Consider the following 27,017-nt stretch of genomic DNA (forward strand, 5'->3'; position numbering starts at 1 on the left):
GCACTGTCTTTAATAAATGGTATTGGGAAAAATGGATATTCATATGCAAAAGAAAGAAACTGGACCTTATCTCACACTATATACAAAATCAACTCAAAATGGATGAAAGAAACATAAAACCTGAAAGTGTGAAACTACTAAAACAGGGGAAGAGCTACACGACATTGGCCTGGATGATAACTTTTTTAGATTTCACCTCGAAAGCACAGGCAACAAAGGCAAAAATAAACAAATGGGATTACATTCAAATAAAAAGCTTCTTTAAAACAAAGGAATTAACAGAGTGAAGACACAACCTAGGGATTAGGAGAAAATATTTGCAAGCCATACATCTGATAGAAAACTAATAAACTATATAAGAAACTCAACTCTATAGGAAGAAAAACAAGTAATCTGAGTAAGAAAGAAGTAAAAGACTTTCATAGATATTTCTTTTAATAAGACATACAAATGGGTAACAGATACATTTAAAAAGTTCGGTATCACTAATCATTAGGGAGATGCCAATTAAAACCACAATGAGACTTTACCTTTCATGTGTTAGAATGGCTATCATGAAAAGCACAAAAGACTAGCATTGGCAAGGACTGGAGAAAAGGGAACTTACGCACTATTGGAAGAAATGTAAATTAGTGTATCCATTATAGAAAACTGTATGGAGATTCCTCAAAAAACTAAAACTAGATTTGCCATATGATCTAGCAATCCTACCTTTGGGTATTTACCCAAAGATTTTAAATCAGTATGTTGAGGAGATGTCTGCACTCCCATGTTTATTGCAACACTATTCATAATCGCCAAGCTGTGGAATTAACCTAAGTGCCCATCAACAGATGAATGGTGTTTTGAAAATGTGGAATGTATTTACAACGAAATAGTATTCAACCTGAAAAAAGAAAGTTTATAATTTGTGCCAACACGGATAGAATTGGAGAACACATGCTATGTGATAAGCCAAACATAAAAAGGCAGATACCACATGTTCTCACTTATACACGGAATATAAAACAATTGAAGTTATAGAAGTAGAGAGTAGAATGGTGGTTACCAGAGGCTGGCGGGTAGAGGGGATGAGGAGATAAGCAAAGGGGTACAAAGCCTAAGATTGGAGGAATAAGTCTGTTTCTTTTTGAGATCTGTTGCATAGCATGGTGAATATAGATAATACTTGAGTACTGTACATTATATCATTAAGAGAGTATATCTCCAATGTTCTCATCACGAAAATGTCAAATATTTAAGGTGATGGACAGTTTTATAGCTTAATTTATGATTCTACCTATATTTTTAAAAAATCACTTTGTACCTTATAAAACTATAATTTGTCAAAATATAAACTTGAAACAAAATCGATGAGGAATAAGGGATGGATGAAAAATAAAATGGCAAGATGAATACACATCTCTTCTGCAAGTTTTATATAGTTGCTAAATGTGGCCCATGAATTTGCCTGTAGCACCAGCAGGAAGTAAAAAAGGATGAAATACAAAATTTATAATCACCAAAATATGGACTCAAGCCAGTTTTCAAAAAGATCTCAAATGAGTTTTGAGAGAACCATTTTTTGTGTCTCTGCATTCTCAGAAGTATGCTGTATTAGTCCATTCTCATGCTGCTAATAAAGACAAACCCGAGGCTGGGTAATTTATAAAGGAAAGAGGTTTAATGAACTCACATTTCCACATGACTGAGGAGACCTCATATTCAAGGTGGAAAGTGAAGGAGGAGCAAAGGCACCTCTTACATGGGACAGGCAAGAGAGCGTGTGCAGGAGGACTGCCCTTCATAAAACCATCAGATCTCGTGAGATTATTCACTGTCACAAGAACTGCATGGGAAAAACCTGCCCCCAGATTCAGTCACCTCCTGCCTGGTCCCTCCCATGACACATGGGGATTATGGGAACTACAATTAAAGATGAGATTTGGGTGTGGACACAGTCAAACCATATTATATGCCATTGTAATTTTCATTTCGTTCATTCACTATTTATACAATAATTATTTCTTGAACATCTTCTATTTGTTAGGGTTGTGCTGTTGGCTTGAGGATAGAAAGAATAAAACAGTGCTGGGCACAGTGGCTCATGCCTGTAATCCCAGCACTTTGGGAGACTGAAGTGGGCTGATCACCTGAAGTTGGGAGTTCGAGACCAGCCTACCAGCATGGAGAAACCCCATCTCTACTAAAAATACAAAATTAGCTGCACGTAGTGGTGCATGCCTGTAATCCCAGCTACTCGGGAGGCTGAGGCAGGAGATCGCTTGAGCCTGGGAGGTGGAGGTTGCGGTGAGCCGAGATCGTGCCATTGCACTCCAGCCTGGGCAACAATAGTGAAACTCCATCTCAAAAGGCAAAAAATAAAAATAAAAAATAAAACAGAATCCATGTCTTACAGATAAGCAGGGTCTAGGGTAAAAGAATAATCACTGTATCTTTCTTTGGCTTTCATCACTTCATGTTTGAGTGAGGGGTAAGAAAACATAGTGACAGGCAGGAATGGACTTGGATTGAGGTTGCAATAGGAGATGAGGCCTGAAGGAGGATTTGAAACAAAAATGAAGCACTCATGTGAGCTGATAGTGCCTGGTCACAGAAACAGAAACACCATTAATTCCTTTGACTTAACTACATCTATTTCTAACTACAATCTGTCATTTAAGGATAGCTCTAGGTGACCTGGACTCTGAGGTTGGGAGGTTTCTTGGATTCTTAGGAAATCATGTGGCTTTAGTGATAAAGTGAAGCAGGGTGGTAAGAGGATGCAAAGTCAGCTGGTTTCAGAAAGGCTCTGAACTGTGTGTGTGTGTATGTGTGTACACAAATATTTATCACTAACAGAGTGATGTATGCCTGGCTGGCTGACAAAAGATGACGCTTTCACCTCTGTAAATAACCCTTAAAAGCTGTGCATAGACTTTTAAAATTGCTTTTCCTCCTTTCTCCGTCCAGAATTTATCAAATGTATCTTGGTCTTTTTGGGCTGCTATAACAAAATATCATAAACTGGGTAGCTTATACACAACAGAAATTTGTTTCTCACAGTTTTGGAGGCTGGGAAATCCAAGATCAAGATGCTGGTAGATTTGGCATGTGATGAGGGCCTGTACCCTTTTTCATCTATGGTGCCATCTTGCTGTATCCCCACATGAGAGAAGGGGCAAGGGAGCTCTTTAAGGACTTTTTTTTTCCTTTTAGAGACAAATTCTCACTATTATGCCCACACTGGAGTGTGGTGGCTGTTCACAGGCATGGTCATCGTGCACTGCAGCCTCAAAACCCTGGAATCAAGCAATCCTCCCACCCCAGCCTCCTTACTAGCTGGGACTGTAGGTGCATGCCACCATTCCCATCTCTGAGACTCATTCATGAGGGCAGAACTCCGCCTTCATGACCTAATCTCCTCCCCCAAATCCCCATCTCCTAATATCACCTTGGAGGTTCAAGTTTCAACATAGGAATTTTGGGTGTGCACAAATATTCAGACTGAGCAGAGGGAAAGCAGGCAAAATAATTTGTTGCAGTGGTCACAGCTCCTGCCCAGTTTTCATGGCCATGTCTTCGGCCACTTTTAGCCATGAGCCCGTAGAGAGAGAAATAACTCAAATTATAATACTTGGGCCTAATGATATGTATGTGAGTGACTTTAACCACCTGGACATTCAGCTTGTATTTCTAAGTGAAAATCATATCAAGAGTTATGTCTGCATTCAGAGTTTTAAAGTAAACAATGTCAGTTAAATAACACATTGTAAACCAAAAATAAAATTCAAACTTCCCCATCCATCTGAATGGAACCCTCTTCTCAGCCAAGCGCATTCCAAAGTTAACCAGAAAAACGAGTTCAGGCCATGATGAGAAGTGGGAGCTGGACATGCCTCATTTGTGCTCTCCTCCCTTTTGGAATTGCTGATAGAACAGACTCTAAGTCTGTTAAGAAACATTTATAGTCTATTCTCTCTGAAGCCTGCTACCTGGAAGCTTCATCTGCATGATAAATCCTTGGTCTCTACAACCCCTTATAGTTACTCAGACATTCCTTGCTATTGATAGTAACTCTTTCAACCAATTGCCAATCAGAAAATCTTTGACTCCGCCCATGACCTGGAACCCCCGACTTTCAGCTGTCGTGCCTTTCCGGACTGAGCCAATATACATTTTACATGTATTGATTGATGTCTTATGTCTCCCTAAAATGTATAAAACTAAGTTATGGCCCACCACCTTGGGTACACGGTCTCAGGATCTCCTGAAGGTTCTGTCATGGGCCATCGGTCACTCACATTTGACTCAGAATAAATATCTTCAAATATTTTACAGAGTTTGACTGTTTTTATCGACAGCATGATGCCAGCATATGTGTTTCATTTTTAATTTGAAACAGTAGATATCATAGTGATCCTTTCTGGACTGCTTTTGAGTAGGAAGAAGAAGAGCAAACTCATTCAGAAGCCTGGATACTACACTTGAGTTATTTAACAGGGTCTGTTACTTGAAGTGGGGTTTGAAGGCTGTGTTGAGGAATAAGCACAAAGATCTTGGGCATGTTCACTAGAGAACAGCTTTCCCTTCTCTGTCAGTGACAATCATATCCCCACCCATTTTTCATGGAATGTTGAGAAGTTGGCACATCTTGAGTTTCCCAAGAGAAAGCAGCACCACTTACTTCTCTTTGTCTTTGTTTCCTCTTTCAGTCCCAGCAGAAGTGCATCGTGATCTTTGCCCTGGTGTGCTGCTTTGCCATTCTCGTTGCACTGATCTTTTCAGCTGTGGACATCATGGGAGAGGATGAGGATGGACTCTCAGAAAAAAATTGCCAAAATAAATGTCGGTAAGAGGTAACAAACAAAAATTCTCTTTTAGGGGGTGGGCAAGAAATCCAAAGAGGGCCTTGAATAATGGAGAAGAAAATACATAAACACATGTTAGTCATCCAGGCTCCACTTGGCTTAAACTGAGGCGTGAGTCTGTCCACTGGTGCTCTTACTTTTAGGGCAAGTAATGAGTAATCATTGAATTCACTTTACAGTCTGGTCATATTCTCTACAGGCTGGTGGGCAACAAAAAATTTTTGTAACAGTCTGCATTTCTAGAGACCACTGTATATGAGGTTTGTTTTGGGTGTTCTATGATGAGCCTGTAAAAAGGAGTGACCCAGTGGACAAAGAACGCTGTGCTAGTTGTTCCATCAAATGCCAGTTAAAAAATACATGTCTCAGGGAAAATTCTAACTTAAAGTTAGGGATTGAAGAAGTAAGTGTGTCTATTAGAAGACACAGGGCTCCTCAACCTGTTCCAATTTAGCACATAGTTTGTTTTTAATCTAGAAACGACAATAGCTTTACTCTTTTATGTATGCATTATGTCTCTTCAGTTACATTAAGTAGCATTTCCTGGGGGCCATTGCTGACCAGCAGAGACATCACAGCGTAGTCTCAATCCCAGAAATCTCCTCATCAAACTCTTCGCTGAGCTGCTACTGTTTTTTCAGGTTCAGGGAGGGTGAAGAAAAGTGCCAAAAACAGGCAGATAAATAAGAGGTCTATTTTTATATACATATTGCTGCAAAGCTGAAGTGAGGCCACTAAATTACAACAGTAATTATGAATTAGAGCTTATAATAAATTTAAATTGTTATATTTCCCCAATGGAAAGCATTAGCCTAAGACCCCCCGCCATTTCCTAACGTAAAGTAAACAACAACCATATAATCTGTATGTGAGTTTTATCCTGGATATTTCGCTTTGAGGTTGAATATTCTGGCGCAGGAAATGTTCTGAAAAGACAATTGGCATTTTTTTTTTTTAAACCTATAGTACCTTATAGTCTAGTTACTAGGCAACAGGCATTATATACAGAACAGAGCATACAAGAAAGGAATCAATACACATTTTAGATTTTCTTCCTTCATGTTAGAAAGGTATTCCATAATATTATGTAGCCATAAAAGGAACAAGATCACGTCCTTTGTAGGGACATGCATGACTTTGGAAGCCATTATCCTTAGCAAGCTAATGCAGGAAGAGAAAACCAAATACTACATGTTCTGACTTATAAGTGGGAGCTAAATGATGAGAACACATGGACACATGGTGGGGAACAACGTGCCCCAGAGCCTGTTGGAGGGTCGGAGTGGGGGTAGGAAGGAGAGTGTCAGGAAGAATAGTTAATGGATGCTGGGCTTAATATCTGGGTGATGGGATGATCTGTGCAGCAAAACATCACCCACATTTCCTTATGTAACAAACCTGCACATCCTGCACGTGTACCCCTGAACTTAAAAGCTGGAAGTAAAAAAAAAGGTATTTTGTAAATATATTTACTTTCCAGACTGGATTTAGGTGAAAAATTGTTTCGTGATTACTGTAATGAAAGCAACAGAAGAACAGTAGATTACTGTCATCTTTTGCTAATGCTGTTGCATGTCAAATATACATAGACAAGGGGACCATGACTCATATTTATTGAGTGAGAACACACTGCTTCTCTCTCTCCTCACCTTAAAGTGAAGAGTGCTATGTATTTTAAATGCAAACTCGAACACCTAGAAAGCAATTTCATGGAGATCAAACCATAGCAGCTTCCTTAAAACAAAATGCCTGATCATTTCATTGCACATTACCAGGTATTGGTAATTTTCAACAGCAGTCATTTTTTTTTAACTTGGAGGAAGCTAAAATTTGCTTTAATTTTTATTTTTAACTCATGTAACTGGAATTGGGGTCTGGCTATTTCTTCTTCCAATCAGTAACTAAATTCTAATGACTTAATACTACTTCTCCCACCATCTAGAAAATATTATTCTAGCTACTACGCATTCTCTTTTCCTGTGGGTGGTTGGACTCACTACCCTGGTTACTAGATAACATATGTCATATATATATGCGATATTGTATATGATAAATGATTGTATATATGTATATATATGCATATATATGTGTTTATATATGTATATGTGTGTGTGTGCGTGCACGCGCGCGCGTGTGTGTGTGTGTATATATATATATATAGAGAGAGAGAGAGAGATCTTTTCCAAAACATATGTCCCCTCTAGGTCTTTCCTCTGCAGCTTCTTGCCCTGTGCCCTGGGTTTCTGTTCTGCATTCTCAGACATTACAACATGCGCTTCTTGTATGTCTGCCCTAGAACTGGTGTCTTGCTTCCCCTAACTTCATCCCCAGGAAGTTTCTGCCTTGGCTCCTCTCTCCAATGCACAGGATGAGGAGGTAGGGTTACTGCATCTCCTTATACCCCAAATCCAGTTTCCAACCTGTTGTTTCACCACCTTTTCTGGATTATTCTCATTTGAATTTGATTCAGTCTTCCACAAGCTCTTCTCCTGATAGGGTCTGAGGACAGCTGTGGGCTTTAGGTCAGTGTTGACATCAGGGTTGACAGAATCCTTCTGGAAGTCATATTCTGCCAACGGAGGGTACTCCAGGTGGATGCAACGTTTCTGGAGTTCCTCAATCATTTCCTGGGGAGTGAGCCTTTTGTGCCTGGCTAACAGACCTCCACCCATCCATCTCATCCCTTGCCAATGTTTTTAGCAACTTAAGAATTTACTTCCCAAGACTCTAGCCTTGCCATTTTTTTAAGCAATTCAAATTTAATGTCCACTTCACCCTCACACCTACCTGCCAGCAAGCAACTCCACTTCCAAGCTAGCCTAACACAGTTAACAACCATGGACTTTGAAATTAGGAAGATCTGAATTCAAATCTTGCTTCTACTACTTACTAGCTGTAAGCTTGAGGAAGATATGAATTGAATTATTTCATTCATCCCCTATCAGCAGAGCACCAAGAGACTGCACAAGGAGTTGCAGTAGAGTCGTGAGACTGTTGCGGCAATTTACAGTGGTCACAACTACAATGGGTGATATGGTTTGGCTGTGTGCCATTCAGACCTCAACTTGTGTTGTATCTCCCAGAATCCCCACATATTGTGGGAAGGACCCAGAAGGAGGTCATTGAATCATGGGGGCCATGTTTCCCATGCTATTCTCCTGATAGGGAATAAGTCTCACGAGATCTGATGGATTTATCAGGGTTTCTGCTTTTGCTTCTCTCTCATTTTCTCTTGCCACTGCAACTTTTCACCTCCTGCCATGGTTCTGAGGCCTCCTCAGCCCAGTGGAACTGTAAGTCCAATTAAACCCTTTTTTGTTCCCAGTTTCAGGTATGTCTTTGTCAGCAGTGTGAAAACGGACTAATAAAATGGGGATGTCAGAGAGGGTCTGGGAGAGTGACCTGACATAGTGAAAAGAATAAATTCGGCGTGGGACGTCTCTTCACCCTTAATGGGTTATGAAAGCTCTTTTAATTTCATTTTCCTTAAAAATGTTAGATTAAAAATTCTGTCTCACAAAGTTTATGAGGATTCAGTAAATTGTATAAACCCATGGCAAAGCATCAGGAAACTCATTAAAAATAATATGCAAATGTTAATTATCTCCTTGTTCCTCCAGAGAGTCTAGAAATTCCTCTTCTCTATTCACAGCCTACTTTGTTTTCCTCTCACTTCTTCACTTATCCTGAATCTATCCTGATTTTAGTCTTTGGTTCTATGGAAATATACAAAGACAAATCACACAAGAGCAGAGGCTATGTAGTTAGAGCTTGCTGCAGCAAGGGAGTCACCCACCATCAATTGTGTTTTGCAGAGACTCAGAGGCAGGCAGAGAAATGGGAAAACTTCGTAGTAGAAGAAAGAAGGTTCTAGGTGTGCTCTGATTAGAGGCTATCAGCTTGGGTAGGCTGTAGGTGGGATAACTAGAAGTGACATCCTATGTAATTGGTTAGAGGGTCATACTTGACTTTCTCTAGTTGATCCTGAATTGGAAGTAGGAACAAAAATTAAGGAAGATGTTGGTCATTGGTCAAGTCCTGGCCATTTGGGGCCAGTTGTTATGGAAATTATTATTTAGCTTCCTGGATTGTTACTAGAGATAGCAATCTGACTTCCTGCAAGTCTCACTTACAGCAGACTGGCTTCCTGGACTGGTTATTGCAGATAAGGGGTTAGTTTCCTGGGCAGGAGCCTACAGATTGTGCAGCCTTCATATATGATTTGGTCATTGTCCATTTGTTTATTCAGTCTCTTACTTCCCTAAACCTCCTCCTCTGTCAACCCCTTCTGTCTTAATTTTCTTCCCATCCATTTGCCAGATCATGATTAGCATACCGCCATGCTTCCTGCAGCATCCTGAAGTCTCACTTGGATTTTTTTTTTTTTTTTTTTTTTTTGGCCTCAATCTGACAGCCAATTCTTAAACTGGTTGACTCCTGGTTTTACCCATCCTTGTCCTCAGGGCAGCCTCAGCCATTGGTCCCGGCCCTCATAAGTCTGCAGGGAGAGTAGGTTCTGTTGTTCAGTTCTAGATTCCTCCAGGCAGTCACACCCCTGTTAAAAGAGGTGAGGGCTTTTTGGAGATGCACCATTGAATATACTGGCACTGACACAGACCTGTATGAAAATTCGCTGGTCTACAGAAGTTCTTGAGCATGCCAGTCTCAGCTTAAACCTTTCTCTAGAAAATTCCAGTTCTTCCTCTCATGACCTCATCCCTTTCCTGAAGCTAACCTTCCTGGACTCCTTCCCAGACTTTACCTGAAGGAGGTGCTAACTCTACCCCATGATGCTCAGTTTCCAATTACTTTGTACCGAAGTCCACTGTGTTCTCTTTCTGCTTTTCTCCATGTGTTGTCACTATCATAAAGTGCTGCTTGCTCAGTTAAACCTTTGCTGAGATCTTATTACTTTATCGTTAAACTCCCTCTGTGTGTGTAGCGCTCCTCACTTCTGAAAGTTGAAAGAATATCAACATTTACAGTCTGTCAGCATCTCATCACAGTTTTGACAGTCTCTCCCCAAGACCTCGTCATCTGGTGTACTCTTTCTTAAATATAATACTTTAATTCATGTTATTTCTGCTAACTAGCCTTTCTATCTTCTAATAAGATTCCCATTCCGATTCATTCTACCCACTCAATGTTTTTCCAACTTTCATATGCCTCTCTAAAAAACATATCTGTCTCCCTATTAAAAAATTCTTATTTTTTTGTCTTGTTTTACTTCTTCCCCCCTTTGTATTATTTTGCTGCTAGATTACTGTACTAATAGTGGATAATTTTATCATAATTTCCCTCACAAATCTACAAAATATCACAAAATATCAAAGGCTCTAAACTTATTTTCCAAATGTCTTTTAATGAGTCTCAGTTGTATTGCCCCAAAAATAAGATCTTTGGCCTCAGTAAATGACCTTTGTCTCTTTGTATTGGATTTCTGGGCACTTCCACCATTTCCCAATATGTTTTAAATGATTGATTTGGTCCTTATAACTTTAAATCTCCGTGTCACTTTGATTACCTGAGGGAGTGAAAGACACATTTTCTAGTTTCTACTAGTAACCTACATGTCAGTAGGCCTGGGACATCACTGATAAGTAAGGAAAGTTCAAACTGCTAGTTGAGGTTGCATGCATCCTGTGACTTGGTTATTTTGCAATTCGCTCGTGCCCCTAATCATCCTCATGCCTCATTCCTGTGAGGAGTAACCACACACGGTGAAGCCTCCCATGCCTCATGTCCTCAGGGAGCAGCAGAGACATTGGAGCTGAGCTCCAGGTGCTGCTCAATCACAGAGCACCTGCTCTCACACGAACACCCACCCCTTCAGAGGAGAAGTCTTCATTTTGTGTATATAGCTACTTCCATCTTCCCTACTCCCCCCACAGAGCTATCCTACATCAGTCATTTTCAGTTGCTACTCCCCCACTTATGAGAGACACTGTTAGACACTCACTAGAAGAGGGGCTTTTGTTGCTATTCCTCCCTGATAAATACATACAGAACCAGTCAGCATCCTTCTCCCTGACTTCAGGCCCAATCCTCATGACAATATGGAAATTAATTTCTGCAAAGTAAGATTAAGCAAGCTGACTAAACATACTGTCTTGGGTGGGCTAACATTGCCGTATAATCATATCGATGAGCATGGGTCGCCTGTTTTATCTAGGCAGTTATGGCAGCCCCTGTTCCGGACCTCCTCACACTTGCCTCTCATCTTCCTAGATCAGTCCCCATGCCTGAGTGGCTACCGGTCTAGGCTGGCTCACTCTTGCCCATATATCTTCACATCGGTTTTAGCTTGCTCAGTTAGTCTGAAGTATGAAGGACATGGAACAACTCAGTCTGTCTATCTGTATCTGTATATCTCAGCCTCTGTCTCTAACCTATCTAATCCCCATTATTCCGGAATCCAGAAATTTTCTTTCATCCTAAATTGAATAGATTTGGGTCTGTACAAAAGATGTTCCATGTAATCTTATAGGTTGGGTAACCAGTGTATAAGTTTCCACAGCAGTTCTCCAATAAGGAGTGTCTTAGACCACCAAAGTCTGGTCACAGAAAGTGCAGCAAGGGCCAGATTCACTTTGTTATATACCACCCTTTCACACACAGACTTTTTATGCATCCTTTCTAAATTTTCACATTTCTCTATTAAAAAGCTGACTTATCTACTTTGTTTTTCACATACTTTATTTGCTGAATCTTTCTTCCTCTATCATTTCTTACTCAAAAAATATCTACAGACATCTAGATTTATATCAATAACAGCGGCAGCTTCAGCATAGTACACACATAATTTGGTTCGCCAATATGTGACATTCCTAGAAGACAGTATTGAGAGACCACTTTATGTGTTGACAACTACCTCCTAGTATTTTGTCACTTTTCTGTTTAGTATCATGACCTTAGAGTGGTCTTAACAGAGTCAACTTGCTCTGGTGGACTTTAATCATCGTTTTCCCTTTTAATGCCCAAATTGTCCCTACTTGGCCAGTGAGAGCCACCTTTTGTACTTTTTGACACTATTCCAGGTATCTCTGAGAGCAGCCTTGCTTTTGGGCAACAGCTAGCTTTTCTAGTGCTATTTTAGATTAGCTTGCTTTGAGACATGGTATTGTCTACTTTCAAGTGAGCCCTGGTTCCTTTTCAGGAAGACTTCTATTAAAGACCAGAATCTAAGTTCTATGGGTGTCCTTATATTGTCATCCAAAGGTATTGGTGATGGACACAGTGATACCACAGGAAACATTCTTAAACTGCAGTAATGAACAATTGTATGGTACTAAAGAATTGTTCAGCACTGACTGAACAGTACTTCTGCCTCCCTCCTTCAATTCACTCTTCTTCTCCCTTCATTTCTTCATATTCCAGACATAAGCACGTAGACTATAGGGCCAGATTACCTGGGTTCGAATCTGGCTATACCACTTAGGAGCTTTGCAATCTTGGGGAAGTTTCTTGACTTTACTGTGCCTCATTTTATTTTCATCTGTATATTGCAGACAAGTATTGGGTCTTGTGTGAAAGGCTTCTGTAAAGACTAAATGTGTTAATGTGAGTACCTTTGATACAATAGCATCTGTCATATAAATGTTCGATAAATATCCACTATTATTATTCTTACTAAGGGACAGAAATTTATTGTGGGTGTTTGCAGGTGTTTTTTTTTGTTTGTTTGTTTGTTTTTGGTTTTTTTTTTTTTGACTTTCATCTTACTTTGCTCCAAAATGGGGAAGACCTTATTATCATTTTACATCCTTTTCTTAAACTATGAATTTTTCCCTTTATCTACATTAACTTTGATCTATTCTGCTTTGTATTGACAAACCCAACTATGTTTTTTTTTTTGAGACAGAGTCTCGCTCTGTCGCCCAGGCTGGAGTGCAGTGGCCGGATCTCAGCTCACTGCAAGCTCCGCCTCCCGGGTTTATGCCATTCTCCTGCCTCAGCCTCCCAAGTAGCTGAGACTACAGGCGCCCGCCACCGCGCCCGCCAATTTTTTGTATTTTTAGTAGAGACGGGGTTTCACTGTGGTCTCGATCTCCTGACCCTGTGATCCGCCCGCCTCGGCCTCCCAAAGTGCTGGGATTACAGGTGTGAGACTATGTTTTTAAATTACAGTGTTGCTCCCAAATTTAGAAGATCCCATTTGGTTTTGGCTCCTTATTTGATATCTGAGCACTCTTCTGACTGCCTAAAAAAGAAAAAGGAGATAGTCTAACTTATTCTTCCTACCCCAGAGGAACTCCAAAGAATGTAAAAGCCTAGAGCCCTTGATACTACAAATGGATTTCTAGTGCACTAAATGAAAAATAGCGATGGAAAGTAGAATAAAGACAAAAACTATCTTAGAGCCTTTTGTTTTATGTCCTCTCCTAGTTTCTTCATTTGAGCTGACAGTGAGCCTATCGCCTATATAATATTCTGAAGTGTTTTCCCTTTTATCAGTGCCAGTATCTATTTCTTCCGGGATTTTCTAAGATCTAAGGGGAGAGATAAGCATTTATGTTTAATTCACGATGTTAAACATAAGTGAGTCAATTGATCCATTTCTTATTGGCTCCCTGTCTTCTCCAGTTGTAAATCCCTTCCACTTCCCTCCCCTTCCCTTCTGTGGGTCTCTGTTTAGAGATGGCTTTGGTTGAGAAGATGGCGTCCACCTGATGTAACTCCTTCAGCTTTCTTTCCAGCTCAGAATCCCCCAAGTGACTTCATTCATCCTTCCCTCCTTCCGTTTTTATCTCAGAGGAGGAGATGTTCCTTTCCTTTTCTAAAACTAGCCCCTCTGTCAACACACTGGATCCTGTGGAAATAAATGAAGGCCAACCCCATGAGAAAAGCAAAGGTTATTTATTCTGAGCTTCTATAACAAGAGGCTCAGCCACCATCACTAGCATTTTGGCAGAGACTCAAGGGCTGGCAGAGTGGGAAAGCTTTATGAGGAGAAATGAATACTACATGTCACTTTCCCTTTTGAGCCTCTGTGCCTTCGAAGGTCATCTGCATTCTCCCAGAGTCCTGAGCTGAAAGAACTTCATCCCATTTTGATTCTTCACTTTTTTGCCCCCTTTCTCCAAATGAAAGTCCATTTCTGTAATGGGAACTCTGGCCTTTTATTGGAGTTACCAGCATTTCTGTTCGTTTGTTTGTTTCCCCGAATAGATCAAAACTCCCTGAGAACAAGGAACCCAACTATCTGTCTCTCTTTGTGCCCCATGCAGTCTCTCATACCGGGCTGAGCAGCTACCTTTTTTTTAAGTGGGCAGTAGTTTCCATGAAAATACAAGTATAAATTACAGAAAGAATAGTGTTCATTGAGATAATATGTATTATTACATTACTTTATTATTCCTCCATAGAATAATTTGCCTTAGATCGAACTGAGAATTATGAGAGAAGATACAATAGTTTATGGATTATTTATGTAAAGACTATCATGTAGAAATGAGTTAGAAAAAGAAACTTGCAGAGGAGTTGTTAAAATGAAGTAGAATAGTCCGATGCTATACTTTTATTCTAACTATCATTGAATAAATAACTGTTAATAATGACTGGAAATGGGAAACAGCTTGATTTTAAGTGAAGGAAAAGAGAAGTCTCCAAACACATTGAAATACAGATATTTTTATGCTTCTGAACTCTGCTCTCCCATGAGATGGCATGTGTTAATATTTTCATTTCACCATTGAATCCAGTAAGATTCAGATTTCCTGAACTATGAGATTTGATTAGCCCAATACCCGAAAGTATTGTTTACATTCCACAGCTAAAATTTAAAAGACTGTGTTAAAAATAATGTTTCATCTTTAGCATTTAATATTTAAAGGAGGAAATCCGAGAGAGTGTGACACTCCGTGATGGTCTATAATTATCACTCTGAGAAGCGGCAGAAGCTAATTATTTCAAAGTTTTGATTTTAATGAAACTTAATATACAATTAATGATGTTGACATTTCCTATCACCAGGTTTGTTCTCCAAAAAGATAATTTGAATGTGATATATATTTTTCAAAAAGTTCACCAAACCCTTATAGGCACAATCATACCTGATAATCATGAATAGTGTTGAAAACAGAAAGTATAGCTGTGTTTTCCACAGACAGCCTGTTTCAGCTGTCTTGTCAGGAAGGGACCCTATGTGTAATCATTCTCGTAGTAACAGCTAAGAGCCCAATCTGAACCTGAGGCAATAGGAACATTGATGGAGGGAGTGGAGTGGGAAGAAAAATAAAGAGAAAACTGGAGTTGATGTGCCTAATGGGTGTTCTTATATTTTGGTTATAGACCTGTAATTAGAAATTTTTCTAATCAGAACTTCCAGTTAAAGTAATTGCCATGGTCACAAAGACTATATTGAGAAAAAGTTTTCAACAGAAAAATCTGTTAAAGAACTCATAGGAACTCAGCTTCCAAAACCATAGAATTCAGACATTTAGAAGGTTGCAAGGTTGGAATGCAGCATTTCAGAATGGGTTTATGCTTCCGAGGGGATCTTTGAACTGTGAGTCTAAAAGCCATGGCAGCAAGCAATAAAAGATTCTGCAAACAAACCTGAACTACAAATCCAAAGCTAGTTTTCAGATGTGGCTCACCCAGGATGCAGGGATATGTTTGCAACGTGAAACTTAGGTTTAGACGACCTAGGATAGGCTTCCTGTTATCCCTTCAGGCTGAGGAAGTCATCTCAACTCAGCCTCCGTACTCCTGTTTAGAAATTACTGAGAAGTTTTCTTCCATGCTGTAGTGAGACAGAAATAAGATAACGCATGTGTAGAAGATTGCAAAGTGCTTTACAAAGTAAGATATTATATGATTCGCGTATTTATTTATTTATTTATTTGAGACTGCGTTTTGCTCGTGTTGCCCAGGCTGGGGTGCAATGGCGTGATCTCGGCTCACTGCAACCTCTGCCTCCCAGGTTCAAGCGATTTTTCGGCCTCAACCTACTGAGTAACTGGGATTACAGGCACCCACCACCATGCCCGACTAATTTTTGGTCTTTTTTTTTTTTTGAGACGGAGTCTCGCTGTGTTGCCCAGGCTGGAGTGCAGTGGCCGGATCTCAGCTCACTGCAAGCTCCGCCTTTCAGGTTCACGCCATTCTCTTGCCTCAGCCTCCCGAGTAGCTGGGACTACAGGCGCCCGCCACCACGCCCGGCTAATTTTTTGTATTTTTAGTAGAGACGGGGTTTCACCGTGTTAGCCAGGATGGTCTCGATCTCCTGACCTCGTGATCCACCCGCCTCGGCCTCCCAAAGTGCTGGGATTACAGGCTTGAGCCACCGCGCCCGGCTATTTTATGTATTTTTAGTAGAGACAGGGTTTCACCACGTTGGCCAGGCTGGTCTCAAACTCTTGACCTCAGATGATCCACCTGCCTTGGCCTCCCAAAGTGCTGGGATTACAGGTGTGAGCCATCATGCCTTGCCAATTCACCTGTTTTTTTGAGCCACAGTCTCAAAGGTCAATAGCATCCAATGTGAGAAATGTCATTTTAAAAATATAATCTACTGCGTCATGAGGTCTATACTTTTATGAAAATAGAAGAGAAAATAGAAAGTATTATGCAGATGCTTTCTTATATTTACCTTGCAATTCTCAGAGCCATCACAAGCCGTTGAGAGGCTTCAATGGTCTGGCCCTCACTGGGCAGCAGAGGTCAAGGTGAAGTGGGTGAGACATTCCCAAGAGCTCACTCAGGCTCTGCATCCAGGAGACCTGTTTGTGCCTCTCAGCTCATCTACCTGCTGTGCAAACTTGGTCATTTAAGCAGCCTTGATGTGAGTGTAGAATGATGGTGACCATACTAGTACATATTCTACAGAGTTTTATAAAAAAACAAAATAAATGACGGTGTATAACTTGTTTGACCAAAACAGAGAAGCGTATAGATTAGAGATCCCTTCCTTCAAGGTTAAACTACAAAACTCATCATCTTAGATTTATCTCATTTAACTTTGCTTGTTTTATTGCATCCGTATTTCCAAGTTGTTTCATTACATCCTTGCCTTTTAAAACAAGTAACTCTGTAGGCAATTGAAAAACTAATATATACAGATGATAATAATGTCAACAATTCAGTTTTACAATGAAACAGTCCCCCTCTTATTGCAGGCCCTGTGTCCCCTTGCCCAGAGGCAAACACTGCCCATACTTCCTTATATATCTTCCCAGAAATATGATTTTATATGTGGATATTGTATTGTGCATGTCTATGTATCAGTCCCGTTTTTTTCACAGATGGGAGCATATAGACATGATGTACCATGAACAATTCTTTTTCCACGCCTTTACGTATTAAGACATATAGATCCATGGTTGCATGGCACTCATTGTATGAATATCATATAAATAATTCAACTAGTCCTTTATTGATTTGAAAGACATTTAGGTTCCTTGGGGATTTTGTTGTTAGCGTAACAATCAGTGCCACGATGTAGATCTTTATTGATCCTGGAACACGTTTAGCCTAGGTAGTAGAATATCTTTAAATTCCTAAAAATGGACTTGCTAGGTGTACAGGTAGACGTGGTTTAATTGTGGATGGACAGATAGTACAAGCTGGATTCCCAAGGGTCTGTATCATGAATGTTATGATTACTTGTTTTCCCCATGATTGTCAACATCACATATTGTCAAATTCTTTATCTTTGCTAATCTGATAAAACAAAAAATTATATTTTTAAAAATTATGAAGAGTGTTGAAAATCTCACATGCTTATGAGACATGTTTACTTCTTTACCTGTGGCTTGCCTATTCATGTCTGTTGCATACATAGGAGAAATATGGTTTGATAGAGGATTCAGTAAAATATCAACAAATTAGACCAATACAGTAATCAAAATAATTATTGTATTAGTAACAAAATAACTTCACTCACAGAACACAGCTAATTTATCAGAGAGATATCATTAGATTTTGGAGCCTTTCTTTTTCATCATACTAGAAATATTGATATGTAGGAGATTTTCATAGGCAGTTATTCATGTTTTACTTTCACAGAACATTGAAAATTGATTATTTGTACATATATAAGGTGAACTTGCACTGTGAGCTTTTTGCTTCAATAATTGTAACATTTACTCTATAAGATGAATCAGGACTGTCCCTTATTGTAAATGATGTACTTTATTCTGAGCACTCTTTTAGAAATATTGCAGTCTGGGATAGTCAATCATTTGGCTAGCTGTAGCTTCTATGCAGATGCTTTCTTATTCTTACCACGCAATTCTCAGTGATGCTATTTACTAGTAACTGCAGTTAGAGTCAACTATCATGCTTTGACTTCATTTTCACATTCGTTCGTCTCCAGGCAGATCTGGGTAATCCATTCTGACTACAAAAGAATCTACAACTACATCTGCAAATGGTGTGGACTGTGGTTCATGACAAATGACCAGTTTTTGGATATTATTTGGTGTTATGACAGCTATCACTTATTGTGTATCTATAATATACCAGCCACTAAAAGGATCCAGCGCTATCTCATCGATTCTTATACTAAGGCAGATATGGTGATACTAATTTTACAGATGAAATAAGTTTAAACATTATTAAATAATCTACCCTAGTTAAGGGGTCAAGCTGGGTTCCATTAGGGAGGAAAAACTCTTCCCTTGACCTCTTGGTTTCAGTGGCAGCAGCCCTGAATATTGAACTGACAAAATATAGGATAACAGGAGAAAAAGGTTTATTTCATATGAATATAGATGGGGTCTCACAGAAATAAAATAAAAACTGTAGAGAGGTGGTCAGACTCAAACACTTGGATACTAATTTTACAAAAGGGCAATTCTTATCCTTTGCATACATAGGAGAAGTATGGATGCAAATTTGTGGAGAAATAACAAGACAAAGAAAAAGAGTTTTGAGCTTCTAGAGGAAGTAAATTGTGGAAAAATAAATGTATGTGAGAAGCTACTGGAAGATAAGGGTAATTTAGTAAAGTTTGTTTCTACAGCCCCATCTTTCTGCCAACTTTCTTTACTGTTCATGGCCATGAAAGTCCCCTGGGAAAAAGGATTCATAGCAGTCCTCATTTCTCAGAAGTTTCTGCTCTTAGTCAGATAAGGGAGGTTTCAGGAAGGGTTCTTTCATCTCAAAATAGTCTGTATGCCAAAGTGGCGTATTTTGGGATGGCATATTCTGATTCCTTTCCGTTTAAATCCAGCTTTAACTGGCTGATCTGATTTTTATGCTCCCAGGGTCAAGTCAGGGCTGCTGCGATGAGAGCTGCCTACCAAAGGGCAGAGTGATGCCACGGTGTCTGCTACGTTGTCCAACACACTGCATGCCTCCACGGCCCAGGGAAGCTCATTTCATGGGGTTTCCTGTAGCACACATCTTGCTGTCAGTCTCTGCCTCAGTGTTTTTATTTTATTTTTCCAATAACATGAGCATCTTCAATCGTTAGACTTCAGTTGTTGATGCATACCCCCCTGAATTTCCTGAACCTTCTGGGATGGGATGGAAATGTATAGTAGGTGTAGATTCAGGTTTTATGAGAGTAGATGAAGTATCTTATATCCAGAAATGAGCTCCAGGAAGACATGTTGATTCTGAATCACTATAGCCCCTCACAAAGCTTGCCCATACAGTACTGTATCCCAGGTCGTAACACTGGGCTTCTCTCTAGATCTCCCCACCTTGAAACTTTTTCCTCATATACTGTTGGTGAGAATGTAGATTAGTATAGCGACTATGGAGAACAGTATAGAAGTTCCTCAAAAGCTAAAAACATATTGTTATTTACCATATGATTCAGCAATTCCACTACTGGTTTATATCTAAAAGAAAGGGAATACAATGTATCAAAGAGTTATCTCCATGCCCACATGTATTGCAGCACTATTCACAGTAGCCAAGATATGGAATCAACCTGAGTGCCCATCAGTGGATGAATAAAGTAAATGGGGTATGTGTGTGTGTGTGTGTGTGCAATACAATATTATTCAGTCATAAAAAGGATGAAATCCTGTAATTTGTAGCAACATGGGTGGAACTGGAGGCCATCATGTTAAATGAAATAAGCCAGCCACAGAGAGACAAATATCATATGTTCTCACTCATATGTGGGAACTGAAAATGTGGATTTCATGATGATATGGAGTAGATTGGTGGTTACTAGGGGCCAGGAAGGAGAGAGGGGACAAAGTGGGAAAAAGAATATAAATGGATTTATTACCATTGAACCTTACACTTAAAAATGGTAAAAATGGTAAATTTCAAAAGGTTGTTTTTAGGAAAAGAAACTCCCCTAACCAGTCCCTGGTACACTCCTGCCCTCGTCCTCTGGGAGACCATGGTGCTGACATCTCCAAGTGTTTCCCTAAGGACCCACCAGAGGCATTGCCCAGCGGACAGAGACCTTCCCAGTGAATGCGTTGCTGACTGTTGAAACTTTTCCATTGGTTTCACTACTCAAAAAATGAAAAAAATATATTTCTGAATTTTGTAAGCCTTTAAGATATAAATCTTTGCACTGCATTTTCTTATAGCCCAAATTCATCTGAAGGCTTGGGTCGGGAGATTGTTTTTGTACATTAAATAGGGGTTAACTTTGAGATCCTGCAGGATCCTATGCTTTGTTATGTACAAAGTTCTGCTACTCCTGACAGTCAAGTCCCCTGCTGCCTGAACAGCTCCATCTTTTGACAACCCCTCTTTTAGCAACTTCCACCCTCTGCTGTGGTCATTCCAAATGTTTTCCTGGGCCCTAAAAGCACCAAACTCTCTCAGCCTCAGTGCCTCCCTGGCTATTGCTTTCTCTGCTGGTCACAGCCTTCCTCTTTGTCTCTATCTCTTGGGTTTCACCTGAGGCAACCCCTCCTGCAGGAGACGTGCTCCATTCACCTTGTTCCCTGTGAGGTTACTGTCCTGGGTGCTACCACACTGCCCAGAGTTGACCTCTGTTATATCACTTGGTATCTACGAGTGAACATCAAGTATTAGTTTTTCCAGTAATGTAATCAGTCTTCGTAGCAGGCTTATTTTACAAAATTAGTATCACGGAGTCATTGAAAATTCCCATTGGAAATGTGGACTAGAAACACTTCAACCTTTAGCTCAGTGCATAATATTGAGCTGAGCCACTTGACGTAAAAGTTCCTTGGGGGTTTGGTTGTCTTTCCTTTTATACTGTTATTTTTAAAAGGCATTGCACTAGTCATTAGAGAAAAGCAAATGAAAACCACAATGCGATACTATCTCACGCCAGTTAGAATGGCGAGCATTCAAAAGTCAGGAAACAACAGATGCTGGAGAGGATGCGGAGAAATAAGAATGCTTTTACAATGTTGGTGGGAGTGTAAATTAGTTTAACCATTGTGGAAGACAGTGTGGCAATTCCTTAAGGATCTAGAGCCAGAAATACCATTTGACCCAGCAATCCCATTACTGGGTATATGCCCAAAGGATTATAAATCATTCTACTATAAAGATACATGCACATGTATGTTTATTGCAGCACTGTTCACAATAGTAAAGACTTGGAACCAACCCACATGCCCATCAATGATAGACTGGATAAAGAAAATGTGGCCCATATACACTGTGGAATACTATGCAGCCATAAAAAGGATAAGTTCATGTCGTTTGCAGGGACATGGGTGAAGCTGGAAGTCATCATTCTCAGCAAACTAACACAAGAACAGAAAACCAAACACTGCATGTTCTCACTCATAAGTGGGAGTTGAACATTGAGAACACATGGACACAGGGAGGGGAACATCACACACTGGGGCCTGTTGGGGTATGGGGGGCTAGGGGAGGGATAACATTAGGATAAATACCTAATATAGATGATGGGTTGATGGGTGCAGCAAACCACCATGGCATGTGTATACCTATGTAACAGACCTGCACGTTCTGCACATGTATCCCAGGACATAAAGTATAATAAAAGGCATTGCCAAGTGAGGGACTTTGCCCCGCTAGTTTTAACCTGTTAGGAATATTATGCACAGAGCACTCTAGGACTCTAGAAGTATTAACATCAAATGTCATGGATCTGTCCAAATATTTCTAGATGAATGAGTATTGAGTTTGAACTTTGGTCCGAGATTAATGAAAGTTGAACCGGGGGGTATTTTGAACAATGTAAGACACACTCAATTTATGTGTGAATCAATCTAGCCCGGAAATGTAATATTAAACATTGATTATGTTGCTTTGTATCTGCTGTGTCTCTTTCCAGGCTCAGGCATTAGCAATTCTGTTTTCAGAGGCCTCAGTTTTCATTCTGTCTTGGGAATCAAGCGATGTTAGAAGGTTCCTTCCAGAGGGCAATTATTTTTTGGCATTTCCATGAGAGACGAGTTAAGACAAGCCTTCTCAGATGTGTGCTTTGTTATTCTTTTTTTCATTGACCCTTTCCTCCCTATTACAACTTTGGTGAAGAAGGCAGCAGTGACATTTGTCCTTTGTATACATTACTGTCAAGTTTTTATTCCATGTTGAATCCTAAAGATGTCATGGAGGGCAAGGTCTTTTGCTGCTGTCCAGGGGTGTCCGTTTGGTTAGGCTGGTAATGCAAAACTTGAGACACCATGTCTTAATCTCTGCACGCTAAACTCTGTTCTCTTCTAGAACGCAGGTTTGTTTGGGTCGGGAACTCTGTCTTATTCATATTTGCATTTCTGGCAGCTGGCACAGTGCCAGCGTGTGTCATGTACTCAAGTGCTGAGTCAGTAGTATTGAATAAATGCAGTGCTGAAATAGCATATCTGACCCAGTAGTACCCCATACAGAGTGAGTGCTCAAAAAAATATTAAACCAGGATAAAGGATGAAAAAGAAGAAGGAAGTGGTTTGGGGTAAGAAGGGGAAACTGGACCAGGGAAAGGGAAGCTTTCAAATCTCTACTAGATTTGCTGAGGAAAATTGGGAAAACCACCTAATTTTTCCTTGTTTATATCTTCCCATCTGTAAAATTATGAGGTCATCTAAGATGACCTCCAAAATCCCTTTTTCCTCTAAAAATATGTCTATGAAATGCCAAAAGATTGAGATAGGTGATGATGTATTTTATTAACATGTATGAAAAATGCTCATATATAGCCACAGAATGTTTAAGTCTTTAACTTTTTTTTTTTTTAACATCTGTCAATGTTCAATGGATGGATTTCTATTTTTTAATCTGTCAATTTTTAATAAGGGTCTACTTTGTGTAAGGAATGTGCTAATGCTAGAGATACAAAGAGGAGTGATGACCAGTTTCTACCCTCAAGAATACGTGAGAGATCAGTGAGTTAAAAAACAACTGCTCTTCAGCATAAAAATGCTACAATGAGGGATGTTCCTTGTGCTAGGGAGTCACAGGAAGGAGCCGCTGACTCTAGGGGATGACAGAGCAGGTAACTGGATTCAAACAATTCTAGGCTTCCAAGTAAGGGCCACAGCATGTGCTAAGATTTGCTGATGTGAAAAGGCTCAATATTTTCACAGAATGGAAGGGAAGGAGGGATAGGAGACACAAATAACACTGTGACCACCATGTGAAAGTCACACACACCAGGCTTGGGAATTATTTTGAAACTAACTGGGAGCCATTAAACAACAAGAATATGGACACAATTCTATTTGTACTTCATGGAAAAAGTTAATAATAATATGGCTGATGAACCATTTTTTTCTCATAAGAGTATACCTGGATGCCTGTTGGAGAGTCCCCTGGGTGCTTATTATAGTGCATGTGCTTAGGTTTCAGTCTAATTCAAGAGGATTGTAATTTCAATGGGTTTGCCTCAGAAATCCACATTAAAATAAACCGTCTTACAACGTATGCAGTTTAAACTGTGGGAACCACTAGGTAAGAGAATGGAGAGTTGGTGGCAGGAAACTCATAAGCATTGAATCTCTGTGAGTCCCTTAGTAGCCGGTTGATCTTAGCCAAGTTACTCAACGCCTGTGAAGCTGGGTTTTCCCTTCGGTAAATGGGTTTAAGAATACCTGCTTCATAGGGTTTCAGTAGGGATTAGTCGAGATAGCATACGTAAAGCTCTAACGTACCAAGTTTGGGAGCACATCACAATCACCTAGAGAACTTATTCAAACTCTGCATAAGGTGTAGAGGACTCAAGGAACTCCCCAGATGATATGGATTAGGAACCAGTAAGAGTTAACTCCCCTTCTCCTAAGGCAGACAGTCAAGATATACAAAAGGGGACATCTAATGAACTAAATGATTCTTAAGGTTTTAATTCAGATGTCTGGTTATATCAAAGTGTAGATGGAGAATGCAGTTCTATTTTGAACATGGTAATGTCCCATGGATCACCTGAGTGGAGATGACCAGAAGCTGGTGCTGCATGGTGGACAAGGACCTCAGAAAAAAGCCCGAGGTGTTGATACAGAGTGGGTTGGCAAGTGGTAGCTGAAAAGGACATAGCCCCCCAGGAATGGATGAGGTGGAGGATAAGAGGAGGCTTCAGGACTCACCTTCACATAAACACCAAATTTAAAAATTGTTTTAGGAAAAAGGCTGGCCACAGTGGCTCATGCCTGTAATCCCAGCACTTTGGGAGGCTGAGGCGGGTGGATCACCTGACGTCGGGAGTTCAAGAGCAGCCTGGGCAACATGATGAAACTCGTCTCTATTAAAAATACAAAAATTAGCCAGGTGTGATGGCAGCCGCCTGTAATCCCAGCTATTTGGAAGGCTGAGGCAGGAGAGAATCACTTGAACTTGGGAGGCAGAGGTTGCAGTGAGCCAAGATCACACCACTGCACTCCAGCCTGGGCGACAGAGTGAGACTCTGTCTCAAAAAATAACTAAGTAAATAAAACAAAAAATTTTCAGGAAAAAAATTATTGAAGAAAATTGAAAAGAAATAGGAATAGGAAGAAAACGAGGAGAGGGCTTTATTTGAGAAACACCCTGAAAAGGGACTCTCAAACGCCACAGTAAAATCAAGTGAGACTGAAAGTTCCTCTGAAGCAGAAATTCTGTCTTGCCAATGATGGGCTCTTTGGCCGTGGTAGCTGGTTGGGTGGCAGGTTGATTCTGGAGAAATATTGGTATCTTTGGCTTTGTATTCTTACCTGAAATGCCTAATAAAACCTCGGAGGCAGAAAGTAGTTCTTTACTACTCTTTGAATGAGAAGAATACTTCCAAGCATCTCTGGTTCTCGAGAACTGTTTTTTATATATACATATCAAATGTACTATGCAAACTACAACTCATCACTGTGTTTTAAGGATGGCCATATGCATATAACTATATAACTGTTTTATATATATGTAGAACACATAAATATGTGGAACACATAAATATGTAGAACACATGTAGAACACAAACATGTAGAACTCACATGTAGAACTCACATGTAGAACACATACATGTAAAACACATATATGTAGAACATATTTGTGTAGAATACGCATATATATGTAGAACACATATATGTAGAACATATATATGTATACACATGTTCATCTTGGTAATCTAGAAAAGGTTGTGTCCTCTGGAGAATCACAAGGATGGTTCTTAGTACAAAAACCAACACCCATTCCTAATAGTTTTCTTTCTAGTTGTTAATGATTGACTATTTAGTTTATTCCTTGATAAATTTTTTTTTTTGCTTTTGTTTTTAGCAACAGGGTCTCCTCTGTCACCCAGGCTGGAATGCGGTGGTGCAATCATGACTCCCTGCAGCCTTGACCTCCTGGGCTTAAGCAGTCTTCCCACCTCAGCCGATGCATGCCAACACACCCAGCTAATTTTTTTTCTTCTACCTAGAGAGGCAAGGTCTTGCTATGTTGCCCAGGCTGGTCTTGAACTCCTGGGCTGAAACAATCCTCTGCTTAAGCCTCCCAAAGGGATGGGATTACAGACATGAGCCACTGTGCCTGGCTCTTGATAGAATTTTTAATATCAAGATGGTTATTCTTCTCTGGAGTAAGAACATTTCAGGATAAAATAATTTACGTTTTGAAAGTTAAAATTCCAAGTGCACTGAACTTCATATGGCAGATGATGACAATTAGACCACAAACTACAACTCATCAGTGTGTTTTAAGCATGGCCTTTTTGCCTCCTAGTAAATTTGAAATGTGCAGCTCTGTTGTAACATTTTCAAGGAGTCAGCATACTTGAAATTCTCTGTCTTGAGTTTTATTATTTGGAATTAGCTTCATTTAAAACTGTTAAAAATAATGAGGGGCTGTTCAGCACGTGGTTTTGTTCTAGGGCTAATACAAGGAATTGCAGCTCACTATACTTTAAGTTTGGAATAGCAGTCAGTAAAGAACTCTATATTGTCAAAATATTATTCTATTTACTCATTTACTGAAGAAATACATCAAATGAGCTATGCAGTTATATATGTTAAAAAAAAAAAAAAAAACTCATATAAAAGATGGAGGCTGGTGCAGTGGCTCATGCCTGCAATCCCAGCACTTTGGGAAGCCAAGGTGAGAGGCTCCCTTGAGCCTAGCTGTTCAAGACCAGCCTGGGCAACATAGTGAGACCCTGTTTCTACAAACAGTTAAAAAAAAAATTAGCACCGGGCATGGTGGCTCACGCTTGTAATCCCAGCACTTTGGGAGGCCGAGATAGGTGGATCACGAGGTCAGGAGATCGAGACCTGGCTAACACGGTGAAACCCCATCTCTACTAAAAATACAAAAAATTAGCCAGGTGTGGTGGCGGGCACCTGTAGTCCCAGCTACTCAGGAGGCTGAGGCAGGAGAATCGCTTGAACCCAGGAGGCAGAGGTTGCAGTGAGCCAAGATTGCGCCACTGCACTCCAGCCTGGGCAACAGACTGAGACTCTGTCTCAAAAAAAAAAAAAAAAAAAAAAGAAGTCAGATGTGGTAACACACACTTGTAGTTCTAGCTACTTGGGAAGTGGAGAGGTCAAGGCTGCAGTGAGCTGTGATCATGCCACTGCACTCTAGCCTGGATGACAGACTGAGACCCTGTTTCAAAAACAAACCACAACAACAACAACAAAAAACTTATATAAAAGATGGAAAGAAATAACTAATAACCAAAAGAGAATATAAGCAAATATCAAGATCTTTTTTCAGCAGTGCAAAGTTTGAAGCAGAGAATGGGCTGTAGTTTTTAGTTGTAGGAGGGATGGGGGAGGATTTAAGGCTTATCTGACAGGAGTATATGTTAGGATCTTTAAATAAATGATATCTTTTCTCATTTTGATT

General features: G+C 40.0%; 1 protein-coding gene across 1 annotated transcript in view; it reads left to right on the forward strand.

The window, feature by feature from the left end:
* PLD5 (phospholipase D family member 5) overlaps nucleotides 1–27,017 on the forward strand; it is a 356,225-nt gene that overhangs the window by 90,730 nt on the left and 238,478 nt on the right. The window contains exon 2 of the mRNA XM_033197381.1: nucleotides 4,695–4,831. Coding sequence (XP_033053272.1) covers nucleotides 4,695–4,831 — 137 coding nt within the window. The remainder of the gene's footprint in view (nucleotides 1–4,694; nucleotides 4,832–27,017) is intronic.

Source organism: Trachypithecus francoisi, unplaced genomic scaffold (genome assembly GCF_009764315.1).
Source record: "Trachypithecus francoisi isolate TF-2019V2 unplaced genomic scaffold, Tfra_2.0 Lachesis_group5, whole genome shotgun sequence".
Classification (NCBI taxonomy): Eukaryota; Metazoa; Chordata; class Mammalia; order Primates; family Cercopithecidae; genus Trachypithecus; species Trachypithecus francoisi.